The sequence below is a fragment of the Lissotriton helveticus genome, chromosome 7, assembly GCF_964261635.1.
Source record: "Lissotriton helveticus chromosome 7, aLisHel1.1, whole genome shotgun sequence".
Lineage (NCBI taxonomy): Eukaryota > Metazoa > Chordata > Amphibia > Caudata > Salamandridae > Lissotriton > Lissotriton helveticus.
The window spans coordinates 1,600,865,343-1,600,888,832 of record NC_136068.1 but is presented as its reverse complement, the minus strand read 5'-3'; the positions used below and the strand labels follow the sequence as shown (position 1 = coordinate 1,600,888,832).

The 23,490-nt window shown below is 44.5% G+C and overlaps 1 protein-coding gene across 10 annotated transcripts in view; it reads left to right on the top strand.

Annotated features, from left to right (window-relative positions):
• The window catches only part of LOC144770575 (carnitine O-palmitoyltransferase 1, liver isoform-like), a 525,217-nt gene that overhangs the window by 444,609 nt on the left and 57,118 nt on the right, over nucleotides 1–23,490 (top strand). For all 10 annotated transcript variants that reach the window (XM_078655216.1, XM_078655221.1, XM_078655217.1 and 7 more), the window contains exons 15-18: nucleotides 10,770–10,904; nucleotides 11,561–11,713; nucleotides 21,667–21,780; nucleotides 22,042–22,134. In XM_078655216.1, coding sequence (XP_078511342.1) covers nucleotides 10,770–10,904; nucleotides 11,561–11,713; nucleotides 21,667–21,780; nucleotides 22,042–22,134 — 495 coding nt within the window. The remainder of the gene's footprint in view (nucleotides 1–10,769; nucleotides 10,905–11,560; nucleotides 11,714–21,666; nucleotides 21,781–22,041; nucleotides 22,135–23,490) is intronic.

Here is a 23,490-nt window from a genome sequence, read left to right as displayed (position 1 = left end):
GATAAACATAGAATGTTAACGATTACTCTACCAAAGGATATTACACCTGAACTTGCTGACTGTGAAAGCTGGGGAAAAACTTTTGCGGCAGTTTATACGAGGTGCTTCGGCACCCCGTCTATGAATGCTCTGCCTGAAATAATTAGACGTGTTCAGAATGATCACGGTCCAGAGGCAGCGGTTGAATTGGGTATGCGCCTGTGTGGTTCGTTTGAGATTGTAAGTGATCTCATTCTCTCCAATGTTAAAGGAGATGCAGTTAACTTTCAGGTGTCGAATGCTTTGGCTGCTCTGCCCGATGCCGACAAACCCCGCCAGTTAGCAAAGATTGTGGTGGCCGCTTATAAGACAATTGGCCGCACAAGTAGAGGTCTGAAATATTTTCCAGTGAAGGATAAAAAACAACCTCAGGGACAATCTGCAGTGACAGATGTCCAGCCCAAGTCCAAAAAACAGAATTGGCCTAAAAAACAGACACAGGGGAAGCAGACTAGGCAAACTCTGGATCCTGTTCCTGCAATACAAGCTCCTGCGCCGGCAGACAGAGTTTATGATTTGCGCGATCGCGCGATGATTAAATCACCTGATCGTTTTCAGGGTTCTGATCAACGCTCTCCTCGTTCCTTTCAGGAAACATCGGCCCAGAAGACCGGTGGTGGAGGAGGGGGTGGACGTGGACGTGGTGGCCAGCAAGGACGTGGTCAGTCCCGCCAGACAGACGGCGCAGTGAAGCAGGAGGATTCTACGCCTAAGCGTCCGCAGTTTGCGAAGAAGAAAGTCGCGGCCTTAACAGCGCATAGATATGCCACAGATAGTGAGAACGCGGCTTCGGAATCTGACGTGGGCTCTGACCTTGCTGGACAGCGCGGCGGAGATTACCATAGTCAGAGAGGCGCTCCGTCCACTACTGAGGGTGACAGCGACTGAAGTTTTTGTTGTTATAGAAACAGCCGATACGAGATTGGCTCCCCCTGAAAGACTTTTTGAAATTGTCCTGTTAATTGAAGGTGACATACAGCGTACTGTCAGAGGGGTATTTTGGGAGAACCTTTCGTCTACGTACGACATTTTGCTTTCCGAGGCTGACTGGCCCCCACCTTTTGTGCTCGCAGCGCCGCGAGGGGAGGAGGTAATCCTTCCCAGTTTCGCGCACACTGTCTCAACTGAGCATGCGCAGCATTTTGCAGAAGAGTGGGCTCGTGCTCTAGCACCGGCTCTCTACCGCAACCAATGTGGTTGGGACAAATTGTCCCCATGCCACGAAATTCCTTTGCGGTCTGAGCCGCAGCCTCAGCCTCAATATCCCATTCGGCGTGAAGCTAAAGCGGCCGTCGCAGAAATCCTTGAACAATTGGAATATCAGGGAGTTATTGAAACGTGTGTGTCACCAATGAATAATCCCCTTTTTACTGTGACCAAACCTGACGGGTCATATCGTTTGGTATTGGATTACCGGCATTTGAACTCGCATTGCCGTAACTGTGCAGTACAGAATACTCACGGCTCTGCCCTAGTGGATAGTCTAGTGCGTAAGCGTTTCAAGACAACGCTTGACATTTCCAATGGTTTTTATGCCCACAGACTGGATGGCTTTAGCTCCCAATGGACAAGTTTTACGTCCGCTGGTGTGCAAAAATGCTTCCGGCGACTCCCAATGGGCTACAAAAATAGTCCTGGGGTCTTCACCTCCAGAATAGTCACACTATTGGAGGGGATCGATCCGGATGCATGTTCTTATGTGGATGATATTTATCTCACAGACGACGAAATTTGGATGCATCTGTGTCGAGTGAATTCCATAATTTGTACCTTTGCAGACATGGGTTACAAATTTAATTTTGCAAAATCGCACATTGCAGAACACACAGTGTTGTTTTTGGGCTATGAGCTCAACAATGAAGGTAGAGGTTTGGCTCCTCACTTCTTAGAGAAGTGCGCACAATTACGCGCTCCAACAACACTGAAAAAATTACAATCTTTACTGGGCTTTTTGAATTTCGGCAGAACTTACATTCCGGAATATGCCCAGCGTATCAAGCCTTTGTATGCTTTGATACAACCAACTTTCTCAAAATCATGCTGGCTGCCTGAGCATTCAGCCATTTTGCTATCCTTGCAGGCTGATCTGCTCGCTTCTAAATATTTACTGACTCGTGATAACCACACCAACCTGGTAATAAGAATAATTCCCGGGACGGTGGGTTTCACATACCTCACTTTTAATGAAGGTGACACAGTACCTATTGCTTACAAGTCACACTTGTACACTTCGGCTGAGATGCGGTTTCCCACAGTGGAAAAAGTTTTAACTGCTGTACAGATGGCAATTCTGAAAGAACGAGCTCTGTCACAGGGGAAACGCATGCTAGTGGTAACACCCTGTCCTCATTTGGAGGCAGTCACGAAAGCCAGTGTACCAAATTCAAAGGCTTTGCACCCTCGGTGGATTCAGTGGGCTGCGTCATTGTCATCCACGGATGTCATGTTTATTTTTGACGCTTCCTTACGGTCGCAGGAGTACTTGCAGTATGAATTCGTTCATCCTGCTCCTCTGGCGATGCGACCTTTGGAGGACTTCCATTGCATCATTTACACTGATGGGTCGGCGCAGGTTGCGCATGGCTCTAAACATGCCTACGTTTCCGCATGCGCCATTGTGGTCGGTGCTATGTTGAATGATGAGTTCATTTCCAGGGAGGTACACACGTTGCCCCTGGGCGATTGCACCGCACAATTGGCAGAGCTTCGTGCTCTCTTACTAGCTTTGGAGTACGCAGATCCAAGTGTTACTACTCTAATTGTAAGTGATTCTTACTACTGTGTCCAGTCTTACAATGAAAACTTGTTCTTTTGGATTCAAAATGATTTTCATGATTCCAAGGGTAGCACAATAAAACATAAAATGATCTGGGTTCGAGTGGCAGAGCTTAAGGCTATGTTGCCACTCGTTTATGTGATTCATACTCTCGGTCATCAGCGCGTGGGAGTTCACGCTGTTGGCAACTCGCTTGCTGATGAAGCGGCGAAATCAGCGGTATCTACATACTTAGTTGCAGCAGTTACTAGGTCTAAAACCAAGATTGATAGCGACATCTTGGCAGCGATTGCTGCCTCTGAGAAGGGAAGTAAACATCCTGCGGGATTCCCTTCGAAGTATAAATACCACTTAAGTCCCGAAAAGGTTCCTTTTGTGACAATTCCTGATGTTGGGGAACAGCTGATTCCCAACTCGGATCGCAGAGCAGACTTGATTACAGCGGCTCATGAAGGTGTGGCGTCTGCGCATGCGGGCGTCTCGGCCACTGTAACTCAATTACAATTACGTTTCTGGTGGCGGGGACTGTACAAACAGACGCGTGATTATGTCCTTCTTTGTGACATATGCCAGCAGATTAAACCTTCAACTGCTACGCGTCCGCCTCAGACTCAGTTGTACATTTCTAATAAACCGCTAGGCTGTGTTTATTTAGATCACTGCGGTCCATTTTCATCTGATACTGCGTATAAATACATCTTAGTAGCAGTTGACTCATGCACACGCTTTGTGTGGGTATGGCCACATCGCAGCGCTGATTCACGGACTGTCATTAGAGATTTGCGTATCTTTATAGGGATTTTTGCCTGTGGTACCTTCCATTCGGATCAGGGTCCGGCTTTCGCCTCTAAGGCGTATAAGGATGCCATGATTTCGATGGGGGTCCAAGTCAAGTTTTCGTCACCCTACAGACCTGAGGGTAATAGTGTAGTTGAACGAATGAACCGTGATTTAAAGCAATCTTTGACAGCCCGAGTTATAGGCACTGGCAGAAACTGGCTGGCTCACCTCTATGGCGTGCAGCGTGCTCTTAATAATCTCCCTAGAAGGTCTCTGGGTGGGCGGACCCCATACGAAATGCTCTTTGGCATCAAGATGTACGTCCCTGACCTTGACGGTCTAGACTCTGTGGTTCGCGCCACTTCCTTTGACGCAGATGAACATTGCAATGTTTTACAGAATCTACAAAAGACCAGAGACAGTCTTGCAAAGGAACATTTGCCCTCCACTTCGGATGATGCGTTGCAGATCCCGGTAGTTGGCTGGCTACCCCAAGTTGGAGAACTGGTTCGAGAGAAGATCGACAACAAGAAAGAGTTTGGTCCCTCCTATCGAGCTCCAGTCCCAGTGCTTGGAGTGAAGGGCACAAGAACAGTCATTTTACCACCACTTCCAGGTCGTAAGGAAAACAGGTTTATTTCTATTGACAATGTCAAGATACACAGAGTGGCCGATTCTTCTTAGCATGACACCGGCTGTTTCCTGTCCTTCCATTGTGAGAAATTCAATTATGCCCACTGCCTCTAATATTGAACCTGAAGTGGCCATCGAATTACCTGCTGTTTCCAGTCCATTATTAAATAATTTGCCCGGAACTAACATGGATGAGACAGACTATACATACCCCACTAATTTGTCTATGCCTGACCTGCAAGCTCGTTTAGCCACGGAATCCAGATTTTCATTTGACTCTGCTTCTCTTGCCTCGAAAAAACCCTCTCAAATTGCGGTATATGCTAGCCTGTTTAAAAAACATTTTTTGATTCCTCCTTGGATATACATTTGGCTGGTTCTTTTTTCGGTTTACCTTTTTATGTCAATTGGTTTTGTGTTTTATTTTTTTCGGATTATGAATGGACACTATGTCGAGGAGAGAACTTGCATTACTCATTTAAATGGAACATTGGCCCCACTTTCCTCTTCACATTCTACACACAGATTAAAAAGAGACTTGACTTTGGTTAACATCACAGCATGGCCTGTTCTGGATGGAATCGCGTGGGATGCAGTTCGTTTTCAGATTCATGGCCCAACGGAAGTCGTTAATGTTCCTAATGTACTAAGAGTTAATATGGGGGATGTGGTGAAACAAAACATTCGTTCTGATGATTGGGATGTTAATGCTGTGGAAAGTTTGTTTTCTGATTTGAAATACTATGCTGCTTTTGATGCTGAGGATTTATATTTAGAATCTGCTAATTATGGTGAATTGTTCTGTTACCAACATTATGGCAATCACTTCTTACACAAAACATCTTCCCGAAGGGAGGCTGTTAATTTTACTCAGTGGGAACATTGCCCAGCTCCTACACAAGGGAGTTCAGAAACGTTTCTTAAAAAGTATACTTATTTCACTGACTTTAACCAGTCCAATCCCGAGTCCTTTTATTTTAAATTTCACAAACAGCCACTGTCCAAGGTTAGACTTACCGATACAAAATTGTTGTACTCGAAGGCCTTCCTAGATCAATTAGTTACTGGGGGCTATGAGTTATGGAAGGAAACAATAGACCTTAAATCAGTTTGGGGTTCAAGGGCCTGGCAGGTACGAGGCACTGAGGCTTTGCACCGTGCATGTCTCATCCCAAATCATATGTTGTTTTTAAATGAAACCATTTCCCAGACCACATGCTTTGGATTGGCTACGTCTAAAAGGTTAAACACCCCGTCTTTCCCGGAGTTGGAGGAATATGAGGATTGGAGTAATTTTACTCAATTGTCCATTAAAGATATACAGGCTCTGCTTCTTAATTCCTCTTTTAACATTTCCAGTATGAATCCCAGGGGTTGGCTGCTTTGGCACCGTAGTGCTGATTCTTGCCAAAAAAGATTTTTGAATATATCTGACGGTTTTAAGACTGTTAGATCTGATCCCCGGTTTGATTTGAGTCATACTGTCACCTCTTACTCTGTGGGCAAGTTGTGTCAAGCTTGGCTGAAACATTCAACTTTACCTGCGGTTAAGTATCACCTTTCCAAACTGAATGCAGACGTGGATTTGAATGATTTCATTAAAGGCCCAGCTAGTGGCAGGTCGAAAAGGTGGTTATATGGGGTTTACAATGAAATTTGGAAACTCTCACAGATTGAGGCCGCTTCACGCCTTAGGGCTATTGATCAGGCGAATCTTGAGAAAGTGCTTGCAGTTGTTGACAATAGCATTAACGTGCTTTCCTCTAGAATTTACACATTAGATAATATTGTGTCGTCTGTTGTTGATATTGTGCATGATGAAGTGTCAGTATTATACCATGGTCAAAATCAATTACGGTCAATCATGCAGTTTGCATGGACACTTCAGACTCTGAAAATGGGTAAAGTTCCCTGGGGATACATGAACGTTTCCTCTTTATTTTCCCCGTTTAATTTGACAGACAAACAACGCTTGCTTTCAATGCGTGATGCTTCCTTTTCTATGCTCCATATTGAAAGATTGGAGTCTTTACCTTTTTCTGTGGCAGAAGCCACTACTGCTACGTGGCTTATCCACGGTTTAATAACACTGCCTTTTGCTTTATATAAGTTTTCAAATTGTATGAAATATGTGCCAATAGGTCGTTTTGAACCCTTAGGTAGCGGTTTTCTTCATGAGGTCTGGTCACTCCCATACACATACAGATGTTTCAAGGATGAACAAGAAGTTTATCTAACAGGGGATGAGTGTACTGAGACGCCAGATCATTCTTTAATGTGCAGACACATACAGTTACACGGTTCATGTAACAAGGACCGACCGAATATGGCTTGCGTTTTACAGGGCACGCCAGTTCCTGCTATCATCCCCACGTTTAAATTGTTAGAGAATGGTAGTTATTTAATGCTCAATAATGAAAACTGTTGTGGTTTAATTAAAGGTATAGCTTTCATAGTAACGGTTAGTGAGCGAGTTATTTGCTGCAGAAATGTTCTTTATCCTCCCACACGTGAACATAGGGAGTCTTCCATTTGGCCACAGATACCGACCTTGGGAGCAGAATTCAGCGGCATGGCTAGAATAAGAGCTCTATTGTCCCAGAAAGAGGTGGCCTTGAGCTCGGCCCGTGAAACTTTCGTGCTTCACATTGCTAACACCCGTACGGAGGTTCAGGCTCTTTTAAATACTGATTTGCCTTTGCATTTCGGAGCCATGGTCCGTTCTATCTTTAACGCATCCTCCACAACGGGCCTAGCACATTTTTTTAAAGTTGTTAGCGGTGGTCTCGTGACTTCCTTTGAGAAGATTTTTGGAGTCATCCCTGCCTTCTTCCATTCTATTTTTTCATCCTTATTTGGAGGGTTCCCGTTTTTACTTGCATTAGCGGCTGGCGCATTGGTGGTTTTCTGCCTTTTTAAATATGGATGCCCTTCCTGGGCAGGACCACGCTCAGCTGCTACTGACGCGGTTTCGCAACCGCATGCTTGATTATTATGGCACACTGCCGTTGGCGACTCTAAGCACGGCGTTTGGATTATCTTTTCGGTTCTCCTATTTCACCTGTGTCCAGCCTGTATTTCGCTGCCTGACCTGTGATTTCCTTTGGGCCATTGATTTGTGTCTCTGCGGACCAATATCTTCTGACGTCGATTTTGATCAACTGATGAGTCCTATCATTGCTCACGAGTTGGTTTGTTCTGACGAAAGGATTATGGCCTTGGCGGTGGCACATGGACTAATGGGTCCCTGGGATGTGTTGTCGGCAGCGCGAAATTTCTTGGAACGAAGTTTTCTTGAAAACCCACCGAGCTGTCCTCTGATGGTTATAGAGGATCCGGTGCTGGAAGATCACGTATGTTCCTTTCATCTTTTCAATTGGATGGCTGAACTGTTTTCGGATGAGGACAGTGACTTCCTCCTGGAGGCTGTTGCGGCTTACTTTTCATATACAGTCTTATCATAGACACTGCCTCAAATTGACATGCTGATTGATAGCATTTCCTTGATTTTATTGACTTTTGGTCAAGACATTTTATTTTTGCTTGCCTATTGGCTTGAGCCACATTATACTTGTGGGCTATTTTTTTGCATTGGTTTTTATAATTGAATTTTTATTCATGCTCGTTTATAATTGGATTCTGCTCTCATGTGATGGCACTTCTGTTATCTTATTTAGTCCGTTCTCGGATCATGGGGGGGTGTTGTATAGCTCCTATATATCCTTATATCGTGTTAAGTTAGCATAGGTACATTTGAGATTTAAACGCCATTTTTCCTTTCTTGCAACTTCTGCACACGACCCTTAATTGTTGACTTAGCTTTCAACCTAGTGGTTTGCCGTGGTGTATGTGAGAATAATATGTTATTGCTCTGATATCAGTTTTGTTTAATAAACCATGTCTGCACGGAGAGTGCTGAAGTTTCAGGAGCAACACGATATGGAATTGTTATGAGGTCTGATCTCCACGCCTTCATAGTCATAACACAAGTGCAGCCTTTGCCAACTTGGGCTTGAGGCGGGATTGATATTGCTTTGCACGAGAATTGTTAACACACTTGATGCGGTGCACATGCAGAGAGAGCTGGTGTATGCTGATGTGATTCCTTCATGCTAGGACACTAAGGTATGGGCCCGCCCTAAAACAACCCAAAGAGACCTTCTTAGCTAATAATATAATATATGTGTTAGGGAGGGTGAGATATAAGTGTTGTTAACTCTTATTCATTACAGCATGTTAACATGCTGTCACCATTCGCTTTTTATGTCTTAGTAACTATGCTGATAATTTTGATACTGATAATAAGTATACTTGTATTATCTAAGATACTGCGCCTGAGAAGACGGCATTAGTAAATAAACATTTCAAATGCACATGTGTCTTCTTTACTCCATGTTCTGGTTTGTAATGATAATATAACAAAAGAGTGTTCATGAGTCCCGCGTACCCTGAGGTACTGTAAGTTCATGTTCTGGTTTGTCTAAACATTGGGAGTTTGATATGTCCAATGAGACACTGTAGCTAGCTCGGTAAGGGGTGAGTTGGTTGCTAAGGTAAGTTTTGGGACATCCTAATTTGCCGAGGTTCCACTCCTCTGTGCACAGTTCTGTGTGAGTACAGAAACCCTGCAACACAACGGTAGATGCTGGGAGTAGCTGCACCCAACCAAAATATATAAAACAAGTGTAATTGAAGTGTTCAACCTTGGTCGGCCGTTGTTTGCTTTTTCTGTTCTCTGTTTCTACATTGATCGTACCAAAGACCACGGGGCACATAATCAGCTTTTTGTGGTGTTCGTCAGAGCATGAAAGGGCCAGGCTGTGCAGAAGCAAACAATTACACATTGAATTGTGCTCTGCATTAAGATCTGCTACACACGGGCAAAGAAGCAACCCCAATATGGGCTGGCCAATTCCACCAGGGCCAACGGTGCTGCTACTACTGCAATTGCTTGCCACGTCCATGTCCTAGACATCTGCCAGGCAGCTACGTAGGCGTCCCTACATGCGTTCACGAAGCACTTTTGTCTGGACAGCTAAGTCTGACAAGAAGGGCACTTTGCCCACTGGGTCCTGCAGGACTTTCTGGTTTGAGTCTATTCGCAGCCCACCTCCTCTTCAGTACTGGTTTGATAGTTAACCAAATGGTGAGGAATCTGCAGCTAGAAATCTATCAGAAGAATAGGTGACTTACATTTGGCAATGCTTTTTCTGGTAGAAACTCTGTATAGCTGCAGATTCCTCACTGACTCTCCCATCGTCCCCAGTCTGTGATTGGACTCTACCCATCAATAAGATCCCAGTCTAGGAATCTGCACACTGGTTTATCAGTATACTTTTGTGGCTCCGCGTCCAGGGGCGCTGATGGTCCCGAAAGCATTTGACGTCCGCTTGCGGGAGTGGCACCTATTTGGACCCTGCACATCCCTTCCGGTGCGGAATAGCTTCTGAGCATAGACACGCAGCGCATCCTTCCGGTGCACGGAGGTAGCATGGAAAAGTTTCCGGATCCAGACGGATACCTGGGGAGTATTCGAAAGGTGAGGAATCTGCGACTAGATACTCTCCTCCAGAAAGAGCATTACCGAAAGTAAGTACCTTGTTTGTTAATCCTTTCAAGTTTTTGTTGGACAATGTCATTTTAATCTCTGCGCTGCCCAACTGTGATACTGAGATATTCTTCTGAAAGGTCTTTCTAGCTGCCATGAGCATTAAAAAAAAATCCCAGTATTTAGTGTGTCCAATTCTATTGTCTACCCCAGTTGTTTGTCAACCTGCAGCAGCTTTAGTATCTCGTTGTTCTGTCAGCTGAAAACAGATGACCTTTTGATCCAGTTGTTTCCTTTCACTTAAAACTGTTTTTCTGGAAATTCATTGCATCCATTTTAGCTACAGGACTAGTAAATTACAGGCTAATTTGGCATCGGAATCCTGTACTATTTTTGTTATAGCACCTACCCCCATTTAGGCCTCAAGCCCCATTTGATGTTTTGACAGCTGCAAAGGTATGATCAGAGGGTCCGTTTCATTTTATCTAGAGTCTTTAAATTATCTGCTGTTCATGCAGGCCTTTCACAATGTTTTGGTAAACTTTGTCCCGGAAACTAAGAACTAAAATGTATATTGTCTGCTGGGTAGAACCCTTTATCCCAAAGTGGTGCCATTGGTGGCCTTTTAAAATTAGTTCTTATTTACTTGACTGCTACATAGGTGATCCATTTTGCAATTATTGTGCCTGATTTGACACTTAGTTTGGTCATGCTTTACGTCAAAACGTATTTAACTAGAATTTATTCTGCCTCCCCTATGTTGGAAAAAACATATTTATAATCGCTGGTATGAGCGAAGGGAACATACACTGTATTTTTGGTTTTGTAATCGTTTTTCTTGCCTGATTTAGAGTTTGTATCTTTTTTTGCTTTCTTATTATGAGATCATGAACATTTAAGTATATGTATCCAGGGTGCATATTACAGTTGCATGCATAGTTGGGTGTGTCTAGCTTTCAGGCCTGTAATACTGCTCCTATTTCTACTCCCCAGGACAAAAGGAAGTTCTGTCTCACATATGAAGCCTCTATGACTCGCCTCTTCCGAGAGGGGAGAACTGAAACTGTACGTTCTTGCACTGTTGAATCCTCAAACTTTGTGTTGGCTATGATGGATCCATCTCAAAAGGTGAGTTATATTGTTTAAGCACTGGACTAATCTGGGAGAGCATTAGTAAAACAGTTAAACATGTGTCATGATAGACAAAGAGAAAGGTAGCCCTTGTTATCAAAATTACAGTGACTTGAGGGCTCGCAACTGGAGAAAAGCGACAGTTACTTACCCATACATATGTAAAGAAAAGGAGAGGTTGAGACAAAACTCATCCTGACTCTGAAAGGTGAAGAAAGATGACAAAGTCTTTTATGAATAGATACTTGTACTTTTGACCATTAGAAATTCAAAGAAGACCGCTCCTTATACTAAGGGGCACCGATAAGAGACACTACTTCACCAAGAGTGATATGTACGTAACAGTGCAGTGTTCATATCCTCGTTCTGAGAGTAAGAGACAGGCAACCTCTCCGATGCCAGAGTTGTGTAGACCGGACTATATTCCCTGTACTTAGAGATGCAGACATAATGCATATCCTTATTCTGAGGAGTGCAACTCTTTGTTTTTAATAAGAAAGGCAGTGCTTATTTTAGCTTATTTTGTTTTGTAGGGTGTAAAAACAGGAGACAACTCGTTTGCCTCTGAGGTACAAAGAAGAGATTTTGATCATGTAGTAAACACTCATGTTCACCTTAATCTTAATGTTTTTATAATTTCCTCTCAACACTAGAATGAGGATCGCCTCAAGCTGTTCAAGGTTGCTGCAGATAAACATCAAATGCTCTACAGGAATGCCATGACTGGCTCCGGAATCGACCGCCACCTTTTCTGTCTCTACGTTGTTTCCAAGTACCTACAAGTGGACTCGCCTTTCTTAAAGGAGGTATAATGTCAATTTCGAGTGTGCTCCTTAATCACTCCATCACATCAAGCATCCTCATCCTGGTTCATCCATGTGTGCCACTGGGTTATGGGACAAATACACCATTATTAAAGTGCATGCCTCGGTATATAGTTTAATTGTGCTTAGTTTATATCCACTTCTATAGCAGCACAGGCTCTCATCAAGTGAATATATGTACAGTAAACATGGACCCTTCTGGTTGTGGATATATATAGAACTTGTAGGTTCACCAAGAACCAGAGGAACCCAGAGCCAATAACTGAGCTGCGTCTTGCAATGGTTTTTCCTTGTGTACCAGGTATATATCAATTAATTTGGTAAAATATAAGGAGTGAAAAATAGGTCTCAGGGACACCTATGTATTTCCGAAACGGGAACAAAATATAGAGTTTAGAAGCAGTAGCTATTTGCACATCTCTGAAATTGTGGGTACCCATACTAGCATGTGAATTATAGGAAATCTTTCAAAGTGACTTCTTTTTTCCACATTGTCATACATTTGGAAGGCTGAAATGCATAGAAAGTCAATAGGTAATAACAGTTGCTCTACAATTTTGTGTTCCCCTAAGTCTCCAGATAAAAATGGTACCTCACTTGTGTTGGTAGGACTAGTGCCCGGGACAGGAAATGTCCCGAAACGCAATGTAGGCACACCACATTTATACAGTGAAAACAGACCCTTTTTTAGGTCTCGCCTAGGCAGCGCGTATGCGTTGCTCTAGGGGGGCCTTTAGCCATCGGTCTTCATTTTTCAAGCACTGCACTCGTCCTTGTGGCGGCATCCACCTTGAGGGAGCGAGCAGCAGCACGCCACGAGTGCAGTGCTTGAAAAGTGAAGACTGCTCTCCCAAGCATTCGCGGACCCAACTCCTACTCCCCCTCTCTCTCACAACCTCTTCCTTATCCTAAATCACTCCCTCCCCCCCCCCCTCCTGGCACCCAACTTATTTCTACGTTTCCCCAACCATTCACCCCTCCGCCTCTCTCTCCCACTCTGACGGGACGTCTGCAGGCTGCTGCAGCCTGCACGCATCTCCCCTACCATTCAGGTATCCTCCTCTTTCACCCGTTGCTTTTTATTCTACTTTCTGCCTCTCGCTTAGCCTTTCTTCTGCACTCACCCATTCGCTCGCTGTGTGGCTGACAGTGTAGAGCGCTACTTGGCTGGCTACGTTCAGCGCTTGGGAGCAGCAAGAGCAGGCTTTGAAGCTCTAATAACTAAAAATGATATAATACTGAAAACAATGTGCTACAATGCCCGTGCTTTTGCGGTCAGCCATTATTTCAGCTAGGATATCATTTATGCTGCACATGGCAGTCGCTTTGCAATTGCCTACAAGGTTTTTAGTTATAAGGTTCTGTAACACGATTTTCCGCGGACATATCATGTGTAAATTATTTCAGTTTGTTAAGAGCTGTTGAAGACAGAGTCTCCGGCTTATCAGTGCTTTATGAATACACAAAAATTCACATGTGTACGATCCATGTTCGACTCCGTCTTCCTTCCATCTGAGCCCAATGAAGCAAGCTGCGTGGCGTGACATCACGTGCACCTCCTACTATTACATCTAACTTTAGTTTTATATGGTACTTTAAACCCCAAACTTGCCCCTTTTTTTAGCACTGTAACTGATGCTCCAGGGTTTACCGGGGTTTGTTCTCTTTCTACACACCTCCACTTCCAGCCGCTATATCCGAGGCACAGGCAGCCATCCAGGATTTGGCACCATATACTAATCAAATCCAGTTCTCCTGTTCCCACAGGTGACAGCTGCACCACAAGACCTCTTATTCTCAGTACATGTCACGCAGGTAACTGCATGGCACCCATTACTGAAGTGCCACGACGCAGTCAGTTTTTGAAACTGAGCATCATAAATTACCAATGTTACTTAGTAAGCAGCCTTCTATTACATCTCATAACCTGTGTTTTTAAATCCATATTGTGCGTTTGGGGGCAGTGGTATTTCTGTGAGCGTGGTTTGCTGACATGTATCATATTTTGCGCGCTCCTTTGGCACACACCTGCAGACACCCTTCTGTGGTTGAAGCGATTAAACGGCAATTAATGCAATCACAGCGCTTCTGAGAGGTGGGGCTCTTTCAGAGTGCTCACAATTTTTGACAAATTAAGTTATTTTGGAAAACGCATTACAGTTCAATGCCCACAGTCGCACAATTAATCGAGTGAGGAAAAACCAGATTAAAACTCAAAGTCTTCATTTTGTGCAAGCAAGAACTGTGGAGTCCAAACACAAAATTGATTTTATCATCTACGCAAAGGCAGCAGAAGTGCACTGCAGCATTATACCTGCCCCAACCTCCATTGTTAACAAGCATTGGCATAGCCAATAGGTCTCGCTTTTGGACCTTGTAAGTGTTTAGCCATGCAACAGTGGATGTTGTTGCACCAAGGATATTGTGCTGGGTAACTAAACACTTATAAGGTCCCAAAGGCGAGACCTATTGGCTATGCCAATGATTGTTTTGCAAAGTGCCTAGCTGTGGATTTTGAATACTAGCTCAGCCAGCACCTAGGGAAACCTAGCAAACCTATACATTTTTTTAAAACTAGACACCCAGCGGAATCTAGGATGGGGTGACTTGTGCGGCTCTCACTAGGTTCTGTTATCCAGAATCCTTTGCAAATCTCGAACTTTGCACACAAAAAAAAAAAAGCGAGAGAAAAAACTTTTTCTTCACATTTCTGTGATGGGATGGGAAGTTCTGAAATCTGCGTGGATGTGCAAAATTCCACCCACTCCGCATTCCTCAAAGTTTTCCATTAAAAATGATACATCACTTCTGTGGGTAGGCCTAGGGCCCGCAACAGGAAACTGCCCAAAACACAATGTGTCATTGAAAGGAAACCTGAAGCACACCCTTTTTGTTTCTGTGCTATTTGTAAATTCATCCATTTATCAAGTTTGGCGTACATACACACTTTAACGCTCCGAATGCGCAAAATGAGTTAATCACAAGGTGGTGACACGAACTTCTCGTGTCACGAAAGGGTAGCACAGCCTGATTCACGTTTGTGATAGATTATCCACGTACTCAATACTGTTTGTCACAATTCATCCATTTTATTTGACAATTTTCTCCATCTTGATAAGTCACGCCAAAGAAACAGAGTTACATCTTTTCTCGCATCTTCAATTGCTCAAGAATTACCCATCCGGGCTTATTCACTGGCACGTAAACACACTCCGTTGCTCCACCACAATAAATTCACCCAATGCATTTCGGTCTTTAAATGACCTTCTTCAGGGGTATCTGTTGGGGATTAGCGATGATACAGTCTTCTCGCCCCAAAACTCTAACGCCACATCTTTGGGCCCCAGTTTGAGGAGTTGCTGGAAAAGATTAAAACGGACAAAGACTGCAAAGACCGTGGGCACCCCCAGCCGCCCACCCCTCGTGGGTCCTTACTCAGGTCAGTCTACTGTGGCGGCTCAAAGTCTGCCTCTGCTTCTTTCCAATATCAGCAGGGTCAGCAACCCTCCAAAAGGGACTGCTTACAGGGGACATAACGGGGCAACAGCTCAGGATGTAGAGGCAAAGGTGGTTCTCTGAAAGGAGCTGCCCCAGCCAAGCAGTGGCTTAACCCCTGGCCACACAACACCTGTCTGGGTCGATTCCAAGTTTCTTCCCCACCTTGCAACATGTCACCTCAGACCAGTGGGTGTTAGACATCATTTAACACGGTTAATCTTTGGAACTCATTCCCAGGCCTCTCAGCAGATCATTTCACATGCACACCCTCTCCCCAGAACACCCAACTCCTGCTTCGAGAAGAAATCGAAGCACTTCTTCCCAAAGGAGCTGTAGTCTGTGCCCCGACACCTGCAGGGCACAGGGTTGTAATCCCTCTACTTCCTCAATCCCAAGAAGGATAGTTTCTTCCGACCTATCCTGGACCTCCATCCCCTCAACAAGTACATCCTGTCCACATGGTCACTCTTCAGGATGTCATGCCAATGCTACAGCAAGGTATCTTCATGGCTGCACTTGACCTCAAAGACTACTACCTCCATATCCAGATTCATCTAGCACATCACTACCTCCCGTTTGCGGTAAGCGTCATACACTATCAGTTCAAGTTGCTGCCTTTCGGAGTCACCACCACACCCTAGGTGTTTAAAAAAATGCCAAGCTGTTGTAGCTGTGCATTTGCTCTGACAGAGCATTCATATATTCCCTTACTTAGATGATTGGCTGTTAAGAGCACAACTCAGCAACAGTGTCGCGCATACACCCAGGCTACTATAAACCTCTTACAAAACTTCAGGGTTAACATCAACACCGCCAAGTATCACCTCCAACCCTTCAGATCCAGCCCTATCCAGGGGCAGTCCTCAATTCAGAAAGAGAGCAAGGTCTGTCCCAGCCCTGCAAGGATGCATTCCTTCAATGCATTACTCCCTATTTTTCAGCCAAATCAACAGCTCACAGTGTGGACAAGCATGTGCCTCCTTGGCTTGATGGCCTCCCGCATTGCCATAGTCCCTCACTCCAGATTACACATGCGCCTGCTGCAAGAATGCTTAATGGAGTAGTGTGGCTCACTGGTTAGAGGCGGCAGGCCTGAGAGCAGAAGTCAGCCCGGGACCAGGGTTCAATTCCCGACGCGGCAGGGTCGTGGACCTTGGTCAGCGGACTCGATAATTCTCGCTTCGGTGCTTACTCTAATCAGGGGTTACACTCGGCAACTCTGGGCATTAGCTTGCCTAATCTCCACAACGGCCCCACCAATTCCGGGGATGCCTGGCTCCACCTTGGGGACTCCCAGCAAGGGACCATCCCACAGGGAAAGCCAGGACGGGTTCCCCAGAGTTATACAGCGCCGGGACGCCCCGTTGATGGGGCAGCTGTGCGCTTTACAAGTATACTACATTTACATTTAATGCATCAATATTCTCCAATGGAGGGCCATTGGGAAGATCTAGTGTTGATCAGCATCCGCACTTATGGCTCTCTGCAAATTGTTGCAGGGGTGGCCTTTTCTCGACCCAATTCTGCAGATCACCATTAAAATGGACACCGCTCTCTCAGGGTGGTGTGTGCTTTTGCAGGACCGGACTGTTCAATAACAGTGGGAACCCAGTCACTAGGGTCTCTACATCAACTATCTAGAGCTGTTAGTTCTCCAACTAGCGTTGAAGGCCTTCCTTCGCCACATTGTGGGCAAGGTAGTCCTCAGACAATTACATGATAGACCTGTATTACCTACAGAAGTCAGGTGGCACTGGCACTCACCAACTCTCATAGCTAGCCCAGACTATTTGGCAGTGGACTCTCCATCACATGATCCATCTTCTGGCAGAGTACCTTTTGGGAGGGTGGGCAATGACTTTGAAGACCTCCTCAGCAGGATGCAGCTACAAGTCCATGAGTGGGAACTCCACCCACGGGTCCTTGTCCTGTGCTACCAGCAATGTGGGATTTCAAACTTTGAACTCCTCGCTATGACCGAGAATGCAAAATGCTAAAACTTTGCCTCCAGATTCCCGTACCCACAGTCCTGGGCAATACACTATGGATGAACTGGTCAGGCATGTATGCCTACACTTTTCTGCCTCTCCCTCGCTTTCCTTTTGTGGTTCGGAGGCTTTGGCAAACTTCGCCCTCATCCCGGTCGCGCCAACCTGGGCCAGGCAGCCTTGGTCCACCACTCTCTTTGAGCTCTTGGTAGTTCCACACAAGAGGCTTCCCAGCAAACTAGACCTTCTCGCGCAGTACCATGAAAAAGTCTGGCACCCTGGACTCAGGCCGTGAAACCTTGTGATTTGGCTTTTGAGGTCTTAGAGTTTGGTTATTGCAACCTATCTTCTAAATGCATAAACATTCTGAAGGAAGCATACAGGCCTACTCGCGCCTGTAACGCTGCTAAATGGAAAAGGTTTGTACATGCCTCTCAAAACACATTGATGCCTTAGCAGCTAGCATCCAAGACCTTGTCTACTATCTACTACACCCTCAAAACTTGCTACACTTACCTGCTTTGGCTGCTTATTTCCAAAATAGGCAACACATTTCCCTCTTTTATTAACAGTTTTATGGGGGGTTTCAAAAGGGTCATTCCTCCACTGGTCAAACCCTCATCACACATCCCACCTGCCCCTCCCTCCCCCTCCCCAATTGTGTGGAATCTCCGTATCGTCCTCATAAGACTTGTGGGTCATCCATTCAAACCCCTCCATTCCTGCCTGTTTCAATTTCTCTCTTGGAAGGTGTAGTTTCTGGTTCCTATCACCTCTCTCAGGCGTGTCAATGTGCTCCAAGCATCAAGATTGGAGAAAGCTTTTTTTCAGGTATACAGGGATAGGGTTATCCTTTGCACTAACCCTAATTGCTTCCTAAGGTGGTCTCTTCATTCCACTTTAATCAATCTATAGAACTGCTAGTTTTCTTTCCTCAAACTGACTCCGTGGGAGAACAGGCCCCCAATGCCTTAGACATTAAGCGGGTCCTAATGTACTATGTAGACCGGTCAAAATCCTTCATAAAAAGCTCAACAACTCTTTATTGCCTTTTTCAAACCCCATAAAGGAGAGTCTCTCTTAAAATCAGGCATAGCCAAATGGATAGTCGGGTGTATCCATACATACTATGCAAAAACCAAGTGGACTTTTCCTATTCCTCCAAGACCCCACTCTATATAGCCATCCTGGGGAACATTCCCATAGCTCACATTTCCAAAGCTGCTACTTGGTCAACAGCAAACACTTTCACAAAACACTATTGTGTGGATGTGCTACCAGGCCAGGCTGTACTCTGTACACTATCTCAGTCTATTACAACTCATAAAGGCTAGCCACCACTTATGAGAGAACTGCTTTACAGTGTATGCAAAGCCTGTGTATCTACACCCATGCATGCCTTGAACGAAAAATGTTATCCTGTAAGCATCTGTTCGTGGCATGTAGTGCTTTAAAGAAATACAACTGCTGTCTGGTTGTAGATGTTTAATTTGTGGCTGCATAAAGGGCAGGATAGTCTCAAAGATTAGTAGTGCCCAAAATCAAGTTACTGGCATTTGTTTCAGTAGTTCTATGATGTTGCAGCTAATGCTACTAGCAACAAATGCTAAAGTGGTTGGCCCTTCAGAAAGTTTGCTGCAATTCCTTTTCTTGGTCGAAGAAAGGAATTGTATGTTTTGTGGTAACACCTTTAATTCGGTAAAAACATTCACAAAGCGGCCCAATAATTAACAACTTGCACAGTATTCCCCATTCCATTAGTACCTTTAGTGGGATAACTTATGATCCCCTAGTGACATTTGGCTGAAGTATGACCCATACCCCTAGTATCTGTAGTAGTACCACCGTAAATTGAAATCCAGTTAATAATTTATTTATTTAAGAAGCTTATAAAGCACACAGCTATCCCCTTAGGTGGTGTCCCGGCGCTACAGATTGCAAGCTAGAAAGGAATAAGCTGCTTATGAGGTGGTAAACAGCCAAGTTTTGAGTTTGCTTCGGAACACAGGCTCCGAATCAATGAACCTGAGATCCAGTGGGAGGCTGTTCCAAAGTTTAGCTGTAACTACTCCGAACGCTCTGCCCCCGCTCCTGGCACGACGAAATCTGGGTACCACCAGGAGGCGTAGGCTGTTCGATCTCAACGATCTAACAGACTGAGATAGTGTAAGTCTCTTTCTCAAATATCCAGGGCCTAACCCGTTAAGAGCACGGAAGGCCAGGATCAAAGCTTTGAACTGAATGCGGCGGGCAATGGGAAGCCAGTGCAGTTTTTTCCGGTAAGATGCAACCGAGTGGCGGAAAGGAATATTGCCAATCAGTCTCGCGGCAGCGTTTTGCACAATTTGTAAACGTTCAATAAGGTAAAGGGGAGCGCCCGCATCATTCCCTCCCCTTCTTCCCTCCCCCCCCCCCCCAAACCCCTCCCTTTTGTCTTATTTTTTATAAATAATGAGGGCCTTCGTGATGAACAATGCTTTAGTGACTGGTTAGAAACCACACACTCCTTCCCCATGGCCTCTTCACCATTCAGAATACCTGATCCGAAAAGGGCCTGCCAATATTCTAGTGTTGAAGCAAGCCAGATGTTTTCCCCTCTAAATATCAGTGTTGAGGCAGATGTACAGCACAGCTGCCAGGCACTACCTGAATTACAGGGAAGAACCAGATCCAGGACTCTCAAGGAATGCTCTTACAATGTGATACTGTTTTAGGCATGCGGGTTGCAGCAGTACACCTGTTATTGTGGCTGATGTTAAAAGCTGATGCACTAAGCAGTTATTTGTCCAAACTTACTCAAAGAAATGTTGAGGCCATGGGAAAGGAACTTGCTTAATATATCTATTTGTATCAGGCATCTGAGCCTAGCTGTAAAGGGGTGTGCCTTTGAAAAATTGGTCAGTCATTTTTCTATGTGTGCTTCCTGTTTCCCTCTTCTGTCAGGACAATTTCATGCTCGTAGAGCATAGAATACAAATATTCCCTATGACCCCGTCATGGTCACACTATTGGTGATTTCAGGACCTCCTTAGTCTATCAAGGATTGATTGCAGACCATGCCCCTTGTAAAGAACTGATACCATCGTCCATGATTACAACTATGCATCACTGACCGAGAGTACATTGCTCTTGAATACCTCCGCTAATGCCATCTGTACCTGAAGAGATTCTCCTTTCGCTTCTTAGATGTGAAGGGTCATCCTAGAAAACACCAGGAAGAGGCAGCTTTGTCTTATCTTCACTTGGCCATGGCAGGTGTGCAGCACTATTCTATTAGCAATATAAGGAGCCCATCTCAAAACTTATTTATCCCCCCTATTTTTTTTATGAAGGACATTTAGAAGGGATTAAAATGTCTACACCAATCTCCTTGTGGTTTAATTGTAGCACTTTGAGATGTGAGGATAGTCATTTGAGCCAATATATAGGGTTGGCATTACTTCAGTTTATGGTGGAAGCATGTTTCAGGCTCAGGCTCTGTATTCTTATTAGCTCTTCTAAGTGTATATTAGATTGTCATGTACACCAAACCATTTTTCTGCAAGTTTGTATTTTAATCCACCTTCTCCTGTAGAGATGATCGCTCACACCCATTATGTGAAAGAGTTATTCAATCTTATCTTTAAAAAATCAAAGAAATTAGGAAATCCAAGAAGCTCGTGTTTAATTATTGCGTCATAGCGCAGGCTTGCTAATCTGTAAACGACCCATTGCTAGGGAGTTCGTTTCATCCATTTCATTGTTGAAAGATGAACAGACTCTTTATGTGTTGCTAAGTATCTTACTCTACAGCTCAATTAAAAATGTCTCCATTATTGAAATCTGCATATCTGCGAAATGGATTGACCACAATATAACAGCAGTGCCTGACATTACTGTTTAGACAGTCACTCACAGACACTGACTTAGGTCTTGCTTCTTTGTGAAACATGTTGCATGTATTAACTTGTCTTTTTCACTTGTCTCCTCTTCTCTTTTTTCTGATTTTCTGCACCATTGGTTAGAAGGTGAGCTTGTCATTCAATTCACTGTTTAGAGATGTTAACGAGGATCCCGTGATGGGGAAGTGAAGATAATGACTTGAAATCTTGGTTCTCTTCCTATTATGTTTTGAGAATCAGCTGAGAGGCAGTATATAAACACTTTGTCCATCTGTGCACCTTGGCAGTGAGCCAACATATTCCTTTATTTCCTTTATATTCATGTTTTATATAGCACAGCCTTGCAAATTGGAAAGATTTGACATGCTGCTTTAAGTAGCTTTAATAATTCCCAACTACCACTGAGGTTAGGGTGAACGTAACTCCGGCTTTTCTACAGTGACTTACTGTACACTGCTATGATCATTCATAGCCACAACTTAGCACGTCATGTTTCATGTTGTGTGAGGTCATATGCAAAGGATGTTTTTTTCATAATTAGTCTTTTCCTATTCCTTTTTATCGACAGGTATTGTCGGAACCGTGGCGTCTCTCCACCAGCCAGACTCCTGTTCAGCAGATAAAGCTATTTGACTTGGTGAATTACCCAGAGTACATCTCCTGTGGGGGAGGCTTCGGGCCGGTCAGTAAAATTTTATTTATTTGAACTAGAAAGTAACCTATATTTTCTGAGTGATTAAAATCCAGTTTCTTCTTTTGTTTGGGTTGGGGGGGTGGGTGAGGAGAATGTATTGAATATAGTTCATTGTGGCTCATGGAGCTGTACATAATGCCCATCTGTTTCCTAGGGCCCTAAGTCTGTTTTCTGTTCTTACAAATGTCTCTGCATATCTCATTAGCGCGGCTAGGAGTCTTTGACTTTCCTCCTTCCACTTTCTTCTAGGTGGCTGATGATGGATACGGTGTCTCCTATATCATCGTTGGAGAAGATCTCATTAATTTCCATGTGTCCTGCAAGTTTTCTGGACATCAGACGGTATGTTTGTGTGTGGTTGTATTTTATACCGCAATCCTAGCTACAGAGTAGCTGAGAATTGAACAGTAGTGGGGCATACAATTTGGGCTTAGTGAGCTTGGAACTGGCAAGATGCATAGGACAAGTTCCTACTTTCTGTGTATGGATGTGAAGAGGGCCAGAGTTCATTGCCCTCCTTAGGCCCCCGCTGTTTCCAGGGTATATATATAATGTGTCTACGTCAATTGCCCCTGCCTATGATAAATTCCCTTTCATTTGACTGTGCTTTTATTCTTCTTTCTGATTATTTTTAGGTATCGCCTAGGCAGCACATGCACTGTCTCTTAGGGACATGCTGTATTCACTCTGTGGGCTTACAGCCTGCCCATTGCTTTTAATTTGTTAATGATCGCATTGTTCGAAAAACTTGGTTCCATGTGGTTTTGTTTTGTTATGTCTCTCCTCCTCGTGTTTTGCTCCTTCCCAGGAGCACAGGCCTATTGGGTTTTGTAACATGTGTATTTCCCTTTGTGTATGCACACTATTTTTGTTTGTTGCAGAGTGCCCATATTTTAGGAAGGTTCATTTAAAAACAAAATGTTTTAATATAATCTTGCTAAAGCTTGTGGGAGTTGCGTCCAAAGCGATTTTGCTTACGATGCACTTGCTTTCCCTTGTTGGCGGCCTTTTTAAAAAACTGCGATTTTCCCGTGTTGACAGGAAGATTAAGTAATTTGCCCAAAAGCACAGGTTGTTGAGCTGATGCCAACACTCAAACCTGGTTCACCTGTTCCAAAGTTGTCCGCTCTGTAAAAAGTTGACCTGGTATATGATGTCCACTATTCTAGTGGGCACCTTGCACCAGTCCAAACGACCCTTATTGATGGTAGGTTGTAAAGTCAACCTTATAGAAAGCTATCCTAGTGGAGCTGTGGAGAGCAGCCTTCGGGCTAAGACTTAGAGGCGAGTTAAGAAAATTGTTTCTGATAGATACATCTGCCGTGTGGATTCCTCACCTTGTGAATATCCCCTTGCGTCAGCAACATTCGGAAATTCTTTTTGTAGCCTCACGCCGACGTGGACTCGGTCGTCATAGAGACACGACATCGCTCGCGACTCCGCTGACGTCACCGACGCCTACAATAGGCCCATGCCGGCGTGATGACATCAGTTCCCTTTTTTCCGCGTCGTCGACGCTAACGGTTTCGGGATACTCTGTAGCTTCTAGTAACTCCGTTACTGTATTTCTTCATTTCTCCGTTCTCTGACCTCTTTGCTCTTTTATTATGACGAGGTCTCGAGAGGCGTCGGCTTCGAAGTCTTCGTCAGATCATACTTCGAGGTCTCATAAGAAGCACAAGAAGAGGAGACATGAAT